Here is a 21,751-nt window from a genome sequence, read left to right as displayed (position 1 = left end):
TGACAGCTATTTTTCTGCCGATTGTCCAATCAATAAGTCAGCTAATTGTTCCAGCTCTATTTCGGAGTGGTATCTTTGTGTGTATGTGTGTTCCTACTCCATTAGTCCGGACTGCTCTCTCTCCAGTGGTCCTATCCTCTCTAGGACGTGGGAGTATTGGACATTGGCTTTGACCCAGGCAGCCAGGGGAGCAGCTGCTGCACTTGCACGCTTTGCATTCTAACGACAACAACCACAACAACAACAACAACAACAACAGCAGCATTACAAGTCAGAACAACCTCAGTTTTAACAACAGCCACAATACCATCTTCAGCCAACAAAATAAAATCAACAAGCTAATTATTATTATGCTATTGTGGCGACCTGACCTTGGGATCAAAGGAGGCCTTGTTCCTGTTGAGCAGCTCTTCCACACTCTGGCGAATATCAGGGGAGATGTTCCTCGCCTCAAATGTAGATATGTCCTCCCTCACACCACGCTTCGCCAGAAAACTACAGAAAAGAAAAATAAGGAGAGGGAGGAATGGACGTGAGCAGGCGAGAAATAAAACAAATACATGTTGTCCAAGTGTACAAGTGATCATTCGAGTGGGAGAAAGAATAAAGTTACTTTTTATCCAGAAAATAAAGAAATGTATGTTAATTCAAGCCTAAAATTAGAAACCTTAAAGTCCTTTCATCTCTAATTAACCAAAAGCAGTTGCAATTTATTCTCTTTGTTACTAATGAAGAGTCCCCCGCACGCGCACACACACACACACACACACACACACACACACACACACACACACACACACACACACACACACACACTCACTCTCTCTTTGTTACTCACAGTGCTCAGAGCAGAGTCTGCTCACCCAGTTAACATGAGTCATTAGCAGGGCAGAATGATTTTTGTCTTGTCTGATCCCCTCTAAAGGCGCCCACGGTCAGATAAGTGACGAGTACCAAAAGCTAAATGTAAATCAGTATTGATACACAAATCAATCCTCCAATGAATCACCGCCTTAACGTAGCGGGGGGATTTGTGTATCTCAGTGACCCTGAGAGCTGTGCTGCCGGGGGGCAATAGTGCCTGGAGTGGTCTCCAAAGGCAAAGTGGTCTCAGAGGAGAGGCCAGACTAAGAGGGATTCACTGACCCTTGATAAATCGACTGGAAACGAGTTGTCGCGCCTCAGTCAGAAAAGGGAAACCGGGGACCCCTTGTGGAGCCAGACCTGGGAGGGGAGCTTGCCGGCAAGCATCTGGTGGTCAGGCCTTAGCACATGAGGCCCGACCATCATGAGCCAGGCATCAGGCAAGGGCAGGGACCTAGATGTGCCGACACCCTGGCATCGCAGACTATCTCTAGGGACGTGGAATGTCACCGCTGTTTTATGGCCTTGAAGAAGGCCGAAGACCAAGTCCTGCGGGGGGTACTGCGGGAAAACGGTGGATTGCACCAGTGAGTCACTGGTGAGTTCAAGTATTTCGGGGTCTTGTTCACGAGTGAAATGGAGAGTGAGATGTACAGTTGCAGCACCACCATTGTGGTGAAGCGGGAGCTGAGCCAGAAGGGAACGCTCTTGATTTACCAGTCCGTCTATGTCCCGACCCGCAAGAATGAAAGAATCGTGGATACAAGCTGCCGAAATGAGCTTCCTTCGTAGGGTGGCTGAGCTCAGTCTTAGATACAGTGGGTCGGCTGTCGCTCATGGGGGAGAGTGGTCGTCCCGAAACCACAAGGTACCCGGTTCAATCCCCACCCTCCCCATAGTTGCATGTCAAAGTGTCCTTGAGCAAGACACTGAACCCACACTTGCTCCCCGGGCGCTTCACTGCAGCCCACTGCTCCTTAATAACTAAGGATGGGTTAAATGCAGAGAATAATTTCCCCACGGGGATCAATAAAAGTGTACATTTCTTTCTTTCTTATAGGGTGAGTAGCTCAGACATCGGGAGAGAAATAGCCTGCTCTTTCGCATCGAAGGAGGTCAGCTGAGGTGGTTCGGGCATCGGATGAGTATGCCTCCTGGTCGCCTCCCTTTAGAGGTTTTCTGGGCACGTCTAACTAGTAAGACGCTCCAGGGTAGACCCAGAACACGCTGAAGGGATTACATATCTCGTCTGGTCTGGGAACGCCTCAGGTCCCCATGAGGAGCTTGAAAGCGTTGCTGGAGAGAGGGAAGTCTGGAACACCTGCAGCCCCTGTGACCCAGACCCGGGTAAGCATATGGATGGATGGATGGATTGATACACAAAGGCATTATATTGACACATTCCTGCAGCATACACACACCAGTACTTGAGATACTCACACAAATGTGTATTTTAAAATGTGTTTTTCATCCATGTGAACAAGTAGTAGGAAAATATCAATGCTTGAAGGAGATGACAAATTAGAATATTCTGTACTGAAAACAACACAATCTTGGGCAGACATTCTTTTCAAAAGTAGACGCCTTCTCTCCGTCTTTTCCTGGCTTTTCATCCTCATCTCGTCCTCACACTTTTTTGTAACCAAAAAGTTGTTGAAGATCCTCGTTAGTTTAATTACTCATAAAGACGTTCTCTTCTTCTATCCACTGCATCCATCCTTCTATTTTGCCTCATCTCCTGTCTATCTTTTTACACATTCTTGCCATCACTTCACTCTCTCACCTCTTCATGCTGACCCAGGAGGTGTCAAAGATGCCCATCAGTCTCAGTACCCCCTCCAGGATGTCTCTGATGACATCAGGAGGCATGCGGAGGGAGCGGATCTCAGAAAGAGCTTCAGGCTTTATGTTTCCAACTGCATGCTTTGCTTCATTAACCAGAGGCTAGAGGGCAGCAATGGTAGGAAGAGGGAGGGATACAGAGGTAAATAAAGGGAAGTACAGCTTGAAAGACAAGTATGGAGATGGTGGCAGGTGTATGGATTTCTAGTAAATGACAGATAATGTCATATTGACAGCAACTTACCTGGACTTCCTTCATCTCGTGATCTATGTTGGCCTTTCTCTCTTCAATCTTGGACACTTCTTGAGCCATCTTCCCTTTGATCTTTTCCATTTCTGTCTTCTGGTCACTGGCATTCTAGATAACCAAATAGATCATCTGATTTTTAGTGTGTTATATTGAAAATATAAAACAACTTAAAAAAATGTAAATAAGTCTATTTGTCAGTACATAAATGTTGAGATGCGTTAGACATATAGGCCCAGTCATTCCCATCCTCCGAATGAAGATGAAAGATTTGGTTCAGGAACATTCAGAGTAAGACACAATATGAATCTCTCTCCCCTCTATATCCATATAAGTAGTCCATTTTATCACATCTCACCCTTATCCCAAGACATCGACTGTCTTCCCATCCATTCAATTCCCCATCCATTCTTGACCCCTTATTTTATACCACATATTTCCCTGATTCCCTCTCCAAATCTCATGTTCCTTCCTCCTCCATTGCTTCATTTTCTGAATGTCTCAATCTTCCCCAAGTCTGTCTTCCACCTAGCTTGTTTCCATTCGTCATCTCTTTGTCCCAGTTTGCCTCCTTGCTGTCTTTAACTCTCCAGGAGACATAGCTGCGACAGCCCAAAGGGACAAGTCTAGTCGTTAATTATCAGTCTGCTGACAGTTTTTTCTTCTCTTGTTCCTTCTCTCTCTCTCGTTCCCTCCATCTCACTCAAAAAGCCAATTTCCCACAGAGAGAAAGATAGGATATCATAACTAATGAACAGGGTCCCCCACCCCCTTCCCGCCTATACATTTATCCACACATCCATCCTCCAGACAGAGCCAGCAGGAGGAAATGGAAACTACAGATAAGAAGTCACGGATCAAACAAATGCACATAGGCACACAAACTAAATAAATCGACTTCACAGCAGGGGAGACACAGTCATGGGAAATCCAGAAAAAGTTGCTTGTATAATATAATGCAGATGAGGAGAAGAAGAGTGAAGAAAGAGGCAAGATAAGAGAATAGAAGAAACTAGAAGATTAAAATAAAAAAGAGGAGAGGAGAGGACTGCAGTGTAAGTTCAGGGGAGGATATATATCGCATGGAGAAGCTATGAAACAGGACCTCAAAGTTACACACATTGACATACACACAGTAACTAACACACACACACACACACACACACCTGCATGGAAGTGGTAATTTCTTGCAGGGCAGAATCTGCCTCCTGTTGTTTTGTCTTCAGCAGCGCACTCTGTGTTGCAGCACGCATCTTCAACTCGTCCACCAATGCTTTAGCTTCATTTAGCTTGGACACACCTGCCTGCAGACAAGAGTCAAAAATAGGATGGGAGAAACATGAAATATCGAAGAGTAAAAAACACAACCTAGAAAATGTAATATCAATAGTGCTCTTAATTCTAATGGCAAGTGCCCACTTACAGACACTGCATTTCTGATTAACATAAGATAAGATGAGCCTATTCTTTATTAGAAACATATGGTATTTAATAAATCAAACAAACTGTTGTACATAGTTATCAGTTGGTAACATCTGTTTGAAATGCATATTCTAGTGCTATTGTTTGCCCAATGCTATATATGTGCATACCACTTATGACTGTTTTCATTTAGTTCTACTTACCTGATACATCTGTGCTTAACACCATAAGTTATTCTTTAACATAGTTTTACTTTTATATTTCAAGGAACACAAAAGCAATGTGTATGCCTTTTGCTGAAGAGTAAAATACACTGGAGAAAAACAATCTAACAAATACTTTGAGTTTTTAACATGCATCTCAGTTGTTTGTGCATATGGTCCTTGTACTACAGCATATTGTACCTGCAGATGCTGTTGTCTTGTTGTGAGCTGGCTCTGCTTCCGGCTAAATATTGCAGTGTAAACATGCAAAAAGGCCATGTACTGGCTGGGTGTTGCACCATGTTCCCTGCATGACTCATGGACCATCAGGAACAAACGGCACAGGTCTCCCTGATCAGAACCTGCTGGGAGAGGAGGACAAAGAAGCTTGTGAGCACAAATTGGTTTGAATTTAGGAGGTCAACTTCTTAACATAAAACACAGCTAGAATGTTAATAGGCTTCTTGTTGCTTCCATGTTAGAACATGAAAAAGTCAAATTAAGTTGTATTTTGAAGGTGCAAAAGCATGGTTAGCATACCTTTCTGCCAGGGGGGAAGCATTTGCTTTTATATAACACCCGATTTATTTTTTCAATAAAAAGGTATTTTCATCTTCATCAAAGTCACAGTACCAGTATCCCAGCTGACATAGGGCGAAGGCAGGGGACACCCTGGACAGGCCGCCAGTCTATCGAGGGCACATGTAGAGACATACAACCTATAAATAACACAGCTATACAAACTAAAAAGGCTATTGAGCTCCCACCTGAGCTTTTGCCCTTTGTGTCCTTTTCCCTTTCATTCTCCCCCCTTCCTCCTTCAGTCTTTGCCAGCAGCAGCTCAGGAATCTGGCCAGGGAAAGGTTCACACACCAGATGTGAGAGTCAGATGGAAAGCATTGATGTATGCATTAAAAAGGTTCTTACAACTGCATTTTATTTTATTCAAATTTTAAATGTACAATTCCAGGTATCACATTGTTTACTTGATATACAAATTCACTTCTTAATATAATAATATTGACCTTGTCCTCTGGACAGGGACATGGTCAATATTTAAATATGAACCCCCTGGATCCTGGATAGGAGAATAATTGTTTACTCAACAGAGAAATTATCAAAGTCTGGGGAGAAAAAGTCTGTTTCCGGGCATAAGTGAATCTCCATACTCAACACTTCTTGCGAGATTTTTGGATCCTAAATACTGGCGTGAACTTAATTGTGTTTTTGATCTCGTCACTGTACTCGTATATCATCCTCCTTCACTGACCTTCTTCATGCTGCTCTCGGACCATCCTTCCATCCACTGGACAGAACACTTGCGATAGAAAGCTGGGTTGCTCTCACAGTTGATGGTGAAGTTAGAGTTCGAGCAGTCCATGAGCAGAACAATGTGGAGGTTCTGCTGAATTCCTAAGGGGGGTGATACACAAAGAGTTACACAGTAATTGGAGAATAAAAACAGAGGAGGAGTTTGTTAAAAAATGTAGTTTGAGACAAAGCAAAAGAGCAGGGAAACAGAGACGATAAGGGGTAATTAATGTGAAGGCGGGCAGTAGGTTTTATTTTGCTGATATTGTCCCTTTTAGCTTGTACCTGACAGAGTTTTAGTTTTTCGTTGGTATACTTTGACAATAATAGAGCTACTAATTGTATTCTCTGGCAGCGACCTCAGCCTCAGCCACAGTAAACACACCACTGCACAGAGGAATAGAGTCTGACACAATCCCAGAAGAGAACAGATTAAACAATTGCTGGATATAAAAAAAAACACATGTTGTAGATTTTAACAGTGAGAAGAGGACCAGAGTACAACATTTACCACATAGATGGGAACAGACCAAAATAATGAATAACAGACAGACTGAGAGATTGGGCTGTCGAAAAATATACGGTACTAACTATGAGAAAAGTAGTTGTAGAGTGGTCCGGTAAATCCATCCTGCGAAGCAGCATCTTTGAGAGGGGAGAGGAGAGGCTCCAGTTCCTCTGGAGTGTACAGACCTGGAACTTCACCTGAAACATAACATGCACATGCATATAAGGAAATGATAGAAGAAACTTATTACAATGCATTGTTCTGCTAGAATTACCAGTCCACAGTTCACATTCAAAGCTATTCAAATGTATATTCCACTATATCTGACACTTTAAAGATTCAATGCGCACACACAGTAGACAAAACACAAAAGAAAGCAAATAAGTGTATTTCCCAAAATGTCGAACATTTTCTTTATTACTTAGATTAACCAAATCCAAAATCTAACATTAAGCCTAAACAGACGTTGTATCCCTTGAGGTCTAAAAAGTCAAATCTGTTCTAAAACTGACGTAATGGAAAACAAACAACCACAATACGCACCTGATGACAGCAGGCTGTTGATCATCTCTAAGAAGGCTGGGTGAACAAACTGATAGTCTTCCAAAAGCAGAACCACCTGTTGGCCCTCCAGACCTGCCAGCTGCATCACCTACACGTACAATAAATGTTTGATATACATATAAACATGACAAACCACTGGTGTAGTGACACCAAAGTTCCGTTCGCAAGCTAGCTGTGCATTTATGTTTTAGTTGGTACTGTAAGGTGGCATTTAACAATAAATGTGGCAATATAAATGTAAAAAGCCCTTGAAAAAACCCTTATTCGAACCAGTACATCCAATTATCTAGCACATTCTGCAAAAATCGGGTACATCAGCACAATGTGAAACAGTTGAGGCAATAAAAAAGGTAATCCACCACTTACCGTCTTGAGGTCATTGCTGAAATGCTTGAGACTATAACCACGGGAGATTTTGGGCGTGAACAATGTGTATCCATGCATGTGTGACACCAGGCACGTGGCTGTGTGCCGACCCACTCCACTCCGACCAGCCAGAAGCAGAGAGCCACCGGGTCGGCTCAGGACCCGATCCACCCTGGACACAAAGTCACACACTTCCCAGAACAGGAGAAGATCCAGCGCTCTGTTATCACGGCTGTACAGCACTACACCCTAGAGGAAGGAAGGAAGGAAGGACACACACACACAGGTGAGGAGCTGCACCATAGACATCCCAACCAAAATAATGAAATAAAAATCTGATCACAAAGACAAAGATACACAACCACAAGACTGAGGCACAAAGATAAAAGCAGTAAACACATAGCTAATCCAACAGGACTAACCACACACACCACACAACCGTTTCTCACTGTGTACCTTTTGTATAACTTGTTTCAGGTCAGCAGAATCCAGACGTCCCAGTTGTTTACCATGATGGGGTAGAGACTGGCCTGGGGCCATTACAGCCCCTTCAGAGGCTCCCCACGTCACATAAAAGCCATCTGCACACGGGAAATATTACAGACAGTTAATAACACACCCGCATATGTGTACATCAAATTACATAAAGGCTGTCCTCAGAGGGCAGACACAATGAGCAATATAGAGGAAAGTACGGTCATAAAAAGAAACTCCTGTCAGCTACATGTGAAAATGAGATCTAATGTGTGTTTAAATGTTCAACCTGTGCAATAGAAATGTTTATTTATTTTCAGATCCCACAGATTACATAGCAGATGTTCGAGAGAAGCAAACAGGTGTTTGTTTTGCAGGCGGACTGCACTTTTGGCTATAATCTGGAAGAGGCATTTCTCACTCATTTCACAACGCACCAGCCTTCACCGGATTCTCTCTCCCAGGTTAGATATGAAGGCAGACTGCTTGTGTTTAAACCCAGTAGTCTAGGCAATGCCTAGAAGGGCGAACAGATGACAGGGATGTTCCTAGAAAAAAAAAGCTATTGCACTTGCAATCATTGCAAGGTGCCACCGTCTGGGATATTGCAGTTTTATGTCTCTTTGTATCTGAGCACTGGTGTTTTAAGTATTCCCCTTCATTAATGTTGAGTTTTAATGATATGACACTGGATGTATGCTTTAGATGTGATATAAAAACATGTATCTTTTTAGTCTAACTGCCAGCACTGCAGGCCTTCATTCAACAGTACCAAGGGCCTTGGTTATAGATTTGTCATTGGATGTATTTAGCTGCCTGTTCTCCAACACATATCTGAGTTGAACCAGCTTTCTTTGCATGTCTCCAATATAAATGTGCTTAAAGAAAGCTGGCTGTGGCTTGCTCTTGCCAGCATTTGTCACATGTTTCTTGTACTGCTGTACAGATTATTACTGAGCACGGTATATATATTAGTATTACAGCATACATTTGTATGCATGGAGGGTGGAATCTGCATTTATCATCTACTCTCATTCCTCTGAGTGTTTTGAGGGGACCTCCTGTACAGTGTGGACAATATGAGCCTTCATTCTGGTTTGACTTTGTTCTTATTTATCACACACTAGGATTTGGCAGGCAAGTGTAGCATTGGAGTCTTGCCAATGCCAACCAGCATTTAAAACCAGTTGTCAACATCTCACCCCTGCTACAAGAAATTCATATGGTATTACAACTGGTAACACTAAATGTGTGATCAGTGAATAAGAAAGATTTTGTTTTTTGTTTTGTTTCCAATTGTAAGTGGTGTGGAGCAGTCAAACTAAATGAAAAAAGGAAACATTTTGTTCATATAATGCTGGTTTAAAGTAAGCAAATAGACAATTATCTGAAAACCTGCCCTAAATAAAGAGCTGTCAAAGAACAGAGCCTTCCAAAGCTTCCGTTCAGGCATGAGTGGCAGCATGAAAATGTTGGCATAAATTGCATCAAGTACTCATTCTGTAATGGATGTGTTTCTGCTTTGCCTTGATGTTTGGCTGTTGAATCCATTGGAGCCTGCAAACAGTTGTTTTGTGTGTGTGTGATCCCAACGAAGGTGTATGTCAGCAAGAATAAAGCTATCTCATACCAGTCATGTTGTCTAGAGCGTCAGAGCCCCAGTCTCCCCGTATGATGGAGGAGAGGATGTTATCAAAGGTGTGAAGGTCTTTGGAGGAAACTAGTCGGTCTCTGAATAGCCTCCTGGCCTCATATGCTACCACCTCCAACACGCTGTCTGTCACATTAGATTGAGCTAAAAGGGAATACATGACACATGCACACACACACACACACACATATATATATATTTGAATTAATATCAAACACGATACCCAAGCCGTGTACATGCTATTTGCTCATGAGGTTTTGATTGAAATGTGTTCAACACAAAGAGTAAACACTTAAAGCGATTTAGCGGGGAAATAATGTTCTCCCTTACATCATAATACAATGACTATTTTCAAGTATTTCGTTGAAGTTGAAGTTTCAAAAAGGGCAGACACAAGCACAGCATTTGCACTGTGACTCAGGCATCAGCATGAGTAAAAGGGCCATTTTTCGTGAGATCAGGCATGACAAAAGCACTTCCAGGGGGGGAAGACAAAATGTACCAAAATTCCCCAAGAACAAGCAGAGCGCTGCTAGCTAAAAGTGAGCGAGTGCTACAGGGACGGGCCACAATTGAGGTCTCGTCGGCGACCGGCTTCAACAGTGGCTGTCATATTATACGGAAAGATCTGAAGAAGAGTCAAGCAAAGACGCAGTTGACGCACCGGGGTTTTCCTGGCTAAAGATATTTTAGAGACCACAAAGGAAAAGTAAATAACTCAAAGTTCCAAATGGTCATGCTAAACATTTTCTATGCCTTTCAAATTATTGAAATGCTTAAACCCTCAGTGGTGATTCTCCCAGCGCAGCCAATAAAGTCATTAAAGTCTGGCTGATCCTGGATTTTTAAGGGAGGTACTGATATTGATATTTGAGAGTTTAAAATAATCCAACACAATGGTTGTGCCGATAGATGATGATCTTGGGGATCGACGATGTTCAGAGCAATCATTAGCGCTAAATAGCCTGAGTATAATAGACAGAGCGACACGGTTTCAGCCTGCTTGCTTTTTGTGGTTGTAAAGACAACGTTTGGTTCCAATTCCACTTTCCTCCATTGTAGCGAAGCACCGACAGAAGGGGAATGACAGGGGAGAGAAGCCACAGTCAACGAGAGAGGGCGACGCAAGCTGCAAACAGCTGTTCTAGCGCCACAAACAGATGTTTCTGAAACGTGCCTCCCGTTGCTGATTTTAGGGAATCGTTCATGTATTAAAAAAATATCCTGCGTTTGGTAGTGCTGTGTTATGCGAGTGCTCAGATTAATAGATTTATTCTTGATTTGCTCCTTAGATCTAATCATCGAATGTCTGAGGTCCCCCCTACATTCTTCACTTTGGTTGTAAAAGAATCACAAAAAGAGCTGTAGAACTTGTCTATGGTCTTTGGACTCTTTAGCTGTGAGTGTTCCACTATATGGTATCCACTATACCAGCTTGTCGCTCACTGTGCCTGTCAGCTGTTTGGTGCTGAGCAAGAAGTGCACAGTGGGCATTTTTCTAGCTTGTTTGCTGAAAAAATCTGCGCGTTATGATGTGCTGTTAATATATGTTGTGGTCACATGCACACTCAAACCACGCCACATACAACACGGTCACAGAATAAAGATGAAGAGGGTTTTTTTTTACATACCAGAAAGAAGGTAAGCAGCAAAAAAAAAAAAGGGGGAAAGAGGGTGGAAGAAGTTTAAAAATGATGAGCATCGGAAAACAGAAGTTTGTCCGCTGACGTGTTTAATTCAAATAAATGACTCACTCTCAAAGCAGGCACATATTTCAGAAGTAGAGACGGAGTGACAGAGGGAGAGATGAAAGGACAGCAAGGGGAGAGGATGATAAAAGAGGGTGAGAGACGAGTGACAGAGAGGAAGTGAGGAAAGAGAGGAGAGATGTAATGAAGAAAAAGGTCAAAGTTGGCGACAGACGTTTTGATTCTGGCATCAAAACTGACTTAATGTTATTAAAGATGTATGTTCTTTAACGGCAGCAAAATTATTCTACGTGAGGACTCCAAGGATTTTGTGGGTCATTACAATTTCCGTCTATTATTTGCATACCTTCGTGGCTCTAATACTTGTGAGTGAAAGCCCCTCACTGGCAATGTTTCTGATTCTTTAAGGTTCTCCCATGGACAAAATGATATCTTTATGAGGATTGGTCCCAGTAGAGTTTCACATGTGTTCCCTAAACTTAGAGAAGGTTTGAGATATAACATCAATATTATTCCTGTCAAAAAACACTTATTAACATATTAATAGGCTCAGACACCTATTAATATTTGTGCAGCCTTGCATGTGTGTTTATTTACCTGCAGTGAGGTCATACCGCAGCAGGCTGAGGACCCATTCTGTGAGGATACAGGGGGTGAATAGGTAGTGGCTGTGGTCATCCACTGTAAACTTGGCTTTCACCTGAAAGTAGAAATAAATAAGGAGATAGATGATACATACATATCTGAAGGACAACATTAATTGGAAATTGAAAATATGCTGATAGTGAATGAAGCCCCATTCACTGACACTGTAGCTTGTGTCCGAGAATGCAACAACTCTACTGCAGAACTCTTCAAAACGCATCACAAGGTTGTGTAAAAAAGTCTCTCTCACCTTAAACCTTTACACGCATTACAGTTCGAGACTCATGAGAAACAACACACAAATGTATCCAAGTATTACTTGAAATTGTCACATATTTAATTATTTGACATGTGTGACTTGAACTTAGTGTGATACACAGTCATTTCCTGAATTTAAATAAAGAAGCCAGAAATGCTTATATTCACACGTTCAATATCTCGTTCAATATCTCATATGTTGCTAAAAATAAAATCTGAACTGACATCCTGCCCAAGTCAATACCTGTTCATAGAGCTGCACAAGGAGACCCAGGACAGCTGGTGTGTTTTCCCTGTGCTGGCCCAGGATGCCTGGCTGCCCAGGCTATGCTGGAGAACTGGCTGCAGATATGCTGAGTAGATAGTCTGCAGCTGCTCCTTGTCTGGATAGCTAAAGTCAGAAGCAGAGAAACAGATGGATGATGGAAAAAGAGAGGGATGTCAGGGTTAGAGGGAGACCAACAGTGAAACAAAGATATGAGTGTTACATGATAATGTTGGAAAAACATTGTTATGTAATGTGAAAAATACTTACTCTATAGTGCAGACACGTACGATAGATGAGAAGCGAGAGGTGAGTGAATGACTCCCTACAGCACCCCCTGTTGACATGGAGGCCACCACCTGGATGTTCTCAAGACTCACCCACTCCAGATTTTCATCATAGAATCCCTTATATGTCAAAACCTTGAGGAGGGACAGAGATGAGGATGAGAGAGAGAGAGAGAGAGAGAGAGAGAGAGAGAAAGAGAACCCTCCGTCCTTCAGTCACTACTTTGTTAACTTTATGTGTACGTCTTTTCTTCATGTGTTCTCTCTACCTGTTGCAGGAAGGCAGTGAGGTTGCTGGTCCCCATTTGTCAGGTTTGGGGAGGTTGATGTCTTTTAGGTAGAGCACCAGGTTCTCACAGTCTTTGGGTCTAAAGACTCGACCGGTGTTTGAGCTGAGCAACAGGCAGGTCTGACCGAGCTTCTGTAGCACATGGCGAGATGAGGTCTGGGCACTGCAGTGAACCACGGCGACTTGGGTGGACCGCAGCCGAGAGAAGGCGTAACGCAGGAGCATCCTTGACAGAAAATAATCAATAGAAAAAAGGTCAATATTTTTTAGAAGATGTGGCCAGACAGGGCCTAACAACGTCAGCCAAATGTATAAATGCCATGACTCTTATACACGTCATATATGCTTAGAATGGTGCCATGACCACAGGAAAATATGAGTGTTGTGCTGTATTTCACAAGATGATTACTTGGGATCTAGAGAACAATGTTTATCAGAATAGACCCAAAGGCAGAGACATTTCTGAGGGTGCGCACGGAAAGAGGAAATAATTGGAAAGTAAATGATGTGCATGAATATGCATGCTTGCTCTGTCTAGTGTATGTGTGTGTAAATTAATGAGATTTTCTTTATTAGAAGAGTAAGCTGACAAACTCAGTGCCTCATTGCCACAGTGACCTTTCAGAAGAGAGTGAGGCAAGACAAGAGGACGAGAAAAGGAGACATTGAGTGAGACTGAAGCTGAAGCGTAAAAGGCACACTTAGTGAGCCTTGTTCCTCAAACCCTTTGAGGAGGGAAGCAGTTACTCTTGAGGCAACGACTCTATATTGTACTGATAGACTAGCCAGAGCACATACATCACACACACATGCACTATGCAGATCGGATTCTTATTCTTTCTCGTCAGCGCCTTTACACGAAAGGTCAAGTCTTGAATTAAAGAAAGCTTTGATATCAGTGTTGATTCGTGGGCTTGTGCCATCTTTGAGTCTCCGCCTCACAATCCATAATCCTTCCACCGTGACCTCACTAACCCTTTTTCTACAAGCAGACCAACAGGAGGTTTTCCGAGAAAAGTGTCTGTTTAAGCTATTCAGACATTATAAATTATATGAAACAATCACGGCAATGCTGTTTAATAAGTGAACGTGAGAAAATGTAATAGTTACTTTTTGTGTTTTGATTCAGATTTTGGATTTGTGTTACATTTTGTGATTACGCATACATTTATAAACAATGTGTTTCCATATACATACTATTGCAAGCGCGTGTGCAAAAATGCCTCCTCCGTATGATTACTGTTGACAAATGTTTGTGCACCGTGTGTGCGCATGCATCTCTGCATGTGCTTGTAGTTACCCCTTTCCGCAGCCTTCAGGCCCGACCACCATAAAGGGCTGCCTGTGCAGAGCTGTGAGCCATGGGGAGAAGCAGTGCAGACCTCTCTGCATGTCTGGAGTCTCAATAACAGGTAGTGTGTGTGCATGAGAGAGCTGTTCCAGTGAGAGACCCTCGGGACGATGGAAGGTATAGGCTGCTAGATGGCCGCTGTCAGAGTCATAGTAGGTGTCTAGTGGTTTTTTGATGTCTGGTGGGCTTTCCCTGGCCCAGCTCAGCAACTACAGAAGTACAAAGAAATAAGGGAAAAACATTCAGACCAGGACTGATTTTTCTGAGTAGTGGCATTACAGACGTTCCACACCAGGTGCATATCCTCTGTAAGTACTTGAAAGATGACTCATCCCTCTATTTTTGTTTAGCAGTAACAGCTGAATATAAGAAACAAGTATTTAAGTTTTAGCCATGAATACAATTTAAATACTAAAACTAAGCTGTTCTTATGGTCACCATCTGCCCATACAAAAGACCAGGAGTCCTCACCTCTTTGGCAAACTCCTGTCTTGTTTTGAGGTTGAGGTTTCCTCCCAAACCTCTAAGAAGGCCAACGATGAACTGACCTCTCTCTGTCACAGCACTTAGGTTGTGACAGACCATTGAAGACTGTACCCACCAGACTAGTCTCCACCACAAAGTCATTCTGATGAAAGGTAAGAAGAGAGAAGGGTACATACAATTCTGAACAAAAAACTGAATTAAATAATAATTAACTAGTTACAATTAATTAAATTATTAATTAATTAATGAAATGGTATGGATTTTTCACCACATGTATATGTCGTGAAAACAAGAGAAACGTGTTTTCAGAGGATATGCTGGAAGCTGCTGATTTGTTACGTTTTTTTTGGTAAATCATCACACTCTTATAATGTCAGTAATTACATATATTATGATGAACATTGGTCAGTGTATGGGAGGTAATATATTCATTTAATTCAGAAAGTGTTTTAAAATTCAGCACAATTACACAGTTTGACTAATTTTGAGCAAGTGTGCAGAAGTAGGTTAAGGCAAAGTTTACCTGTTTGACGACCCAGTCCAGGGCTCGTTGGAAGTAGTCTCCCAGCCAGTTTTCTAGGTTAGTGCAACTCTCCTCTGGCTGACCCCTCAACCACGACTTAAGCAAGGCACCCACATCAATGTCCTCATCGCTAAAGTTATTAGTCGGAAAAGGGGGAGGTAAAAACAGTGAGGCAGGCGAGTTGAATAAGATGGATTTTGGTGCACTTGAAACCCTGTCTGCAGAGGCTGACTGACCTGAGAAAAATCATTCCCATGCGGGATATGGTGGCTGGTGAGGCACAGCTAAGGTCATGAGTCTCAAACAGGAAGTTAACATGGGGTCCGAACTGGATGCGTTCTCCACTGGGCATGGTTAACAGCCGGTTATCATCCAGCACAGAGTTCAAACTCTCAATCCACTCCGGGTCGATGTCACCGTCGCACACAATCCATGAGCTCACTCCTAGAAATACAAAAACACATATATATATATAGACTCTCAATACACAATGCAGTAAAACAACTGTAGACCACTTCAGGCTAACTGTATCCATTCCCAGTAAAGTTCACTAGTCAATTTGAACTTTTCCAGTTAAAGTAGACACCAGTGAGCTATTTGCACCACTGATTTGGTGTTTCTTTCTTACCCTGTGGTTCTCTGACCACATTCCCTGGCGCTATGTGTGAGGACGCCATCAGCCCATTCTCTGGTGTCCATGTCTATATGTCCCAGCAGCTGTGTCTGGGCATGGCCTTCGGATTCATTGTGTACTGCTTCACCTACAAAAATACAGCATTTTTTTTTACTGACCTATAAACAAAAATGTTCATACTCTTTTAAATGCTCAATAATATGTAAATGTATAGCATTTTTAATGATTTTAAGTTTCATATTAAATTGGTGTTTGTAAGTGTAGAGTGTGCCTTGCTGTATGAAAATCCATGGAGCAGAGTCTCTACTCACCACTTTGCCCTGTCTTGCTGAGTGCAGCCCTCAGCATCCTCCAGAGAGTAGACTTTTCCTGCTCCACTTGGCCCTACGATGACGGACGCCCATGCGTTGTCTCAGCTGTCGTTCAGCTCCAATGCCTTCTCTTTAGCTGGAAGTAAAGAGAAGGAAAAAAAATCACTAATTAATATTGGATTTCTCCAACTTCTTCTTCACAAACTATCTAACTGCTGTGTCTCATGTGTAATGATAAAGCTTTTAGCAGCATATAGTGATACCAAACACAGGTCAATGAACAGGTCACATCATGTATCATGATACTATATTAGTTTATTCTGCTAATTAATAGATGTCTTTATACACACACACCTGGCTAGTATAAGGTTCCATCCGTGCCTCCTTGAAGACTTGCTCCAGTGCATGCATTAGTATCTGGTCCTCACATCGGTGAAAATAACCCCAGAGAAGACATCTCTGACCAGAGCATCAAACCGGGAGATATCGGCAACGTCAGCTTGGACATGGTGTTCAGTCTCAATGCCTGCACCACCAGACTACTCTCCTGAAACTGCACGGAGACAAACAAGATGTATTCATCAATCCAATCTGAATTAGGATAGGCATGAAAAAAATAGGGCATTCTGAAATTGTTAATTACTGATGAAAAAGACAATATGCAGAAGAGAAGCAAAGGCGTATAGTAGAAGAACACCAACACATCAGGTTATGACAGTTAACTTGTATAGTCATTATTCTTTTTCTCCCCTGTTATAAATGTGCTAATTACCAAAGCCTGTAATGATTTAGGAGTTTGTCTATACGTATGTTCTCTTCTCCAAAGATGCTGGCCTTCCCTACGGGGACAATTGTCGGTGTTTGTTTTTCACAGCGGAGAGGAAACACTTGGTCACACTTCTCACAGAAACAACACAAGAAAACCTTGGGGACTCAACGGCAGACAGAGGTGTGTGTGCTGTGTGTGTGTGTGTGTGTGTGTGTGTGTGTGTGTGTGTGTGTGTGTGTGTGTGTGTGTGTGTGTGTGTGTCAGTCAGGTTGGTGGAACAGAATAATAATAAAAAAGAGAGAATGGGATCAAGAAAAGCCAGAGGAAATGAAAAGAGAGAGAGTGGGGGAAGAATTGAACAGCAGAGGCATGAAAGGGCGATGGGGGTGAGAACGGAGAGCAGCAAGTGAGAACAAGTGGGTGGAGAGTGCTATCGACAGCCAGGTATAAGAGAGAGGGTCAAACAAGAGGACAGAAGGAGGGGGTAGGAGATGAGGTGAGGATGGTACTGAAGAGGCAAACAACACAACTATGCCGTGTTTGGAAACCAGACAAAGGAGACAGACAAAAGTACACACAAGGAAGAAAGTTTTAAAAGGGGCCATCTGGAGTAAAGTTCAATTGATAGTATGTCAGTATTAGAGATTTTAGAGGGCAGGGACAACAGCAGGTGGTCGGCAAATGTGCTGGTCAAGAGTCTTTTGATGTACACTCATGTACAAACATTTCATAGCGTGACCCTGTGTACAGGATGAGCATTTCCAAACCAGCCAAATTATCACTTCTATTACCTTATCCTCAAATCCTTTTCATCAGCTCAACAAATGTCTATCTTTCAGGGCAGAAGCTTACTATCAGTGCAACATGTTTAGTACTTCACACTTCTGTTATATAATAATATAATAATGAATTGTAAAGAAAAATGACATGTAGACAATAAACGTTGATATGTTGAAAATCTTCATTACATGACACTATAGTAATGATTATTCGGCCTTTTGGGGTATATGCATTTCTAATCTGTTGAGCAGGCTTTCACAAGCTAGAAGAATCAGGTGTCCGACAATCACATAACTTCAATGCCATAGTTTAGATATCTGAAACTGGCATGTCTTTAAATTTCTAACATGAATTATGGCACAAGTGTTGCAGTAGAAATAACACAAAATGACAATATCCTTTGAACCATAAAATGTTGTGGTTTCAGGGTCGTGGTTAGACTCAGCTGGGGGGGGGGTTGGGCGCTCAGGGACCAGGTGCCGGGAAGAGGCCTAATTGGCCTCAACTGTAGGGGATCAGGGGTATTGTGTCTCTCCCCTATATCAGGTGTGATGGAGATGGCGGCACAGGACCGGCAGAGCAGAGATCCAAATAAAGTATCTTGCCAAACATTACCCTAAGTGTGTTCATTCCTTGGTGCTGGGGGGGGGGACCCGGGGATTGTGACAGGAGTTGTTACATATGCGTTTCCCTTCCCAAGCTTGGATTGATTGAAGCACTGCTGGATGTAAAATGGCCATTTACACTTGTTGCAAATGCATTGGTTAAATTGTGGAGAATGATTGCTCGTATATGAATTGATGGTATATTCTGCTGGTCAAAAGGATTGATTCACTGAGAACATTACGTTTCTTGGTAGATCTAGTATTGGCCAATATGTCAGCCAGTATTGGCTTACTGCAGACATTTCACATCGGCCGAGCTAGGTGTGAGGTCATTTAGAAAAAAACAGATGTATCATTTGCAGCAGGATAATTCAAGTGTGTCATGGAGGGATGATATCATATATGTTGTTGTTTTTTTTAAAGTTTTTATTTTCATCCATGGTCCATAGCACAACTTCAACTTCAGGCAGGAAGAAGTTACCAGTTATCTGGCGTCGTGTTTGGCGAGAATGAAAAGTCGGCCCCTTTTCAGCCCTTAATGGCATGTTATTGTGGTTTTCAAATACACTCTACATTGATACACATTTGCATCTATATGTGTTGCATTGTGGTCCTGCGTTCTTTTGGCAGCATTAAATGTGACTCGAGGTAATGGCCAAAAAGGCACCCGCTTTCTCCAAATTTTCCTGTCACTCCCCACAAAAAAAAGCCGCGCCAGAAAACATTGTACCTAAAATAACAAAAATAGCCAAAGGGGGTCTTACTCTTGTCCTTATCAAGACTCCTCCTCTGTTGCTGCAGCAGACTGCCACAGGCCTTCAGCACCGTCTTCAGAGCACGCAAACCCCAGTCATAGTGCTGCTGGGGAGTCAACAGCTCCCTGGACGCACACATAAATGCACATTTTCACACATATTCACACAGTCTGAATTGACTGTAGTACCGGCTGTAGTGCTCAGGGGAGGGAGGTAGAGCGTAACTCATCCACAAAATCAATAAACCGCAATAGACTGTAGTGGCAGAGTAAGGCATATTGAATAAATATAACACCCAGATTATTATTTGTAACACAAACAAAAACATTTAGTGAACACACAGACAAAAAGACCAGATTGATGAGATTGATGATGTTACACGTTGGTTACACGTCTGATAATTATGTAACTTGTAATGGTTTAATTTTCCACGTATCCAACCTCAACCCATTTTCTACCTGGCCAGGTTGAAGATTGCAACAGTTTTTGCCCCAGCATTTCTCCATTTTTGAAGCCCTCAGAATAGAGGATGACCTCAGCAATGAGCTCGTTGTCTGGCCTGCTCATGGCCACAGGCCTGAACAGCTGCTTTAGGTTGTCTGGGAGCTTCTGTCTGCCTCCATAGCCTTTTCCTGCCGGGTTTAATGTGATAAACACTCCAGAGTTCGGGTCCAGTTCCACCTAAAAGATGGAGAGAAGTAGGAAACGTTATTCTCATTAATAATGTTTCATACTTCAGTAGCGTAAATGTAGTTTCCTTGTATGATAAATAAATAACTGATTTATTGACTAAACACGTGCACAGTGTGTTCAGTATGTGTGCATCAGTACTTAGAAATATCTGTGTGTTTTTCCTGCATCTTTTCTTATTTACAAACCTCCTTCCCCAGCAGATCACATGCATTTTTGTGATGTTTAAGAGAGTCTTGAATGGCCTGAATCTGCATAGAAACTGCAGACAACACCGCTTCCTCGAGGCGGTTAAACTCGTCAAAGCAGCCCCATGCGCCACACTTCACCAAGCCCACAAAGATTCGTCCCATTGACTTCACATCGATACCCTGAAAACAGGACACATTCTCAATAACCACTCTGGTTTTGTGTGTGTTTGTCTGTGTGGTCAGAAATGCTCATGTGTGTTGCTCTCAGTATAATGATCACCAACCAACACGTTAAAACCATCGATTTCTCCCTACAAGCATCTCTATACCTCATCACAGTTGAATACCAGCACTTGGCGTCCGAACAGCCCCCCCCAAGGCTTTGACTGACTCAGTCTTGCCAGTGCCAGCGGGCCCATAGGGGTTTCCCCCAAGTCCCATCTTCATGGCCTGGGTCAGAGTCAGGTAACACTTATCAGTCAGTGGAGTGTGCACCAGCTTAGCCGCATTGCCCTGGGAGACAGGAGAGGGAGGGTGAAAAGGTGAGCAATAAAGACTTTAACAGAACAGAAACACAGTGAGATAGCCAGACAGAAGTTAAGATATAGGTAGGGGAGGGAGGGTGGAAGGGCCGCAGAGGATACGGGCAAAGATGACAGATGATGGACTAAAAGGAATGAAAAACAAATGCAGAACAGGAAAAGAAAAGAAAACGAAAGCGAGTGAGACAGTCTAGCTGGTGTTATTTTAAAGGAACTGCAGAGGGCAATAAAGCAAGGTATCTTCAGTTCATCTCATCTCTGCAGGGGATCAGGGGTATTGTGTAATTTAATGTTGTAAAAGGTTATAGTCAGAAATAAGTTAAAAGGTTAACTGCAGGCCAACAACACAAGTGTCATTTTTGTGTCCATTTGGTCAATTTTGATGGTAGAGTGCATCAAACTTCTATCGACATGTCAACACACCTGGTATTCATATGTATAGCTGAATTGTGCATCCACCATATGTATGAGGCAGCATTTGTCTGTGCCCATGTAGAAGCGAAGTTGCCTCTTCCAGGCCCAGGCATCAGGGCTGGTAACACCTGCCTGGTTAAGTTGCTTCACCACACTTATGTAGTGAATAATATCCAGAATCAAGGCCTTCAGCTTGAGCTGCAGGACACTGGACTCTGTAAGACATGCATATCGGGATGGTCTGGGTTAGTAGAGTTGTGCAAATAACAAACATGATTATCAATGAGGATCATTTTGTCATATACAGTAGTCAACAAGGTTAAACCTATTTGGAGTTGCAATAAATAAAAGACAGATGCACCGGAGTAAACAGTGACTTATCAAATATTATACAACTGTGCTGGATAAACCTACGCCGGTTGGTTCAAAGCAAAAACAATCTACATTCAATTTCTCTGCCTATGTTTCATGAACAATTACATTTAAATATGTAAGAATCATATTAACATTTGGTTAAACTAATTACCACCTTACGTCGTGGTTTAGTCGCGTTTCACAAGTGTTCTGGGCTCAATATTAACGCCAAGTCATTCAGTAATCCCAACAGGTCGCTAATTTTGCTGCTTTGCTGTTATTGTAAGCAGACAGAATGGCAATGAGTTTCACAGCTGCTTCAAGTAAAATGCAGAATTGAATCGATTGGTGAGAAGAATAAACGTGACCCCCTCACTGTGTAAACAACACAATTTAGAGAGGGAAACTTTGTTATGACATGAATACTGCCACATTGATATT

General features: G+C 42.5%; 1 protein-coding gene across 1 annotated transcript in view; it reads right to left on the bottom strand.

Moving 5' to 3' along the window:
- The window catches only part of LOC117741134 (cytoplasmic dynein 2 heavy chain 1), a 90,134-nt gene that overhangs the window by 48,107 nt on the left and 20,276 nt on the right, over positions 1-21,751 (bottom strand). The window contains 40 exon segments of the mRNA XM_034547927.1: positions 98-219; positions 372-495; positions 2,648-2,808; positions 2,951-3,064; positions 4,120-4,257; positions 4,780-4,943; positions 5,346-5,427; positions 5,849-5,991; positions 6,481-6,594; positions 6,941-7,049; positions 7,328-7,576; positions 7,784-7,908; positions 9,432-9,596; positions 11,759-11,861; positions 12,309-12,335; positions 12,338-12,455; positions 12,600-12,751; positions 12,886-12,914; positions 12,917-13,131; positions 14,206-14,465; positions 14,728-14,829; positions 14,831-14,884; positions 15,266-15,395; positions 15,502-15,709; positions 15,894-15,912; positions 15,914-15,987; positions 15,990-16,052; positions 16,214-16,265; positions 16,267-16,338; positions 16,559-16,632; positions 16,635-16,703; positions 16,706-16,757; positions 18,948-18,955; positions 19,129-19,244; positions 19,578-19,602; positions 19,605-19,800; positions 19,998-20,180; positions 20,330-20,374; positions 20,376-20,513; positions 20,966-21,171. Coding sequence (XP_034403818.1) covers positions 98-219; positions 372-495; positions 2,648-2,808; positions 2,951-3,064; positions 4,120-4,257; positions 4,780-4,943; positions 5,346-5,427; positions 5,849-5,991; positions 6,481-6,594; positions 6,941-7,049; positions 7,328-7,576; positions 7,784-7,908; positions 9,432-9,596; positions 11,759-11,861; positions 12,309-12,335; positions 12,338-12,455; positions 12,600-12,751; positions 12,886-12,914; positions 12,917-13,131; positions 14,206-14,465; positions 14,728-14,829; positions 14,831-14,884; positions 15,266-15,395; positions 15,502-15,709; positions 15,894-15,912; positions 15,914-15,987; positions 15,990-16,052; positions 16,214-16,265; positions 16,267-16,338; positions 16,559-16,632; positions 16,635-16,703; positions 16,706-16,757; positions 18,948-18,955; positions 19,129-19,244; positions 19,578-19,602; positions 19,605-19,800; positions 19,998-20,180; positions 20,330-20,374; positions 20,376-20,513; positions 20,966-21,171 — 4,600 coding nt within the window.

This window comes from Cyclopterus lumpus, chromosome 13, assembly GCF_009769545.1.
Source record: "Cyclopterus lumpus isolate fCycLum1 chromosome 13, fCycLum1.pri, whole genome shotgun sequence".
NCBI classification, from domain to species: Eukaryota; Metazoa; Chordata; class Actinopteri; order Perciformes; family Cyclopteridae; genus Cyclopterus; species Cyclopterus lumpus.
The sequence above is the reverse complement of the archived record's forward strand: the minus strand, read 5'-3'. Positions and strand labels throughout refer to the sequence as shown.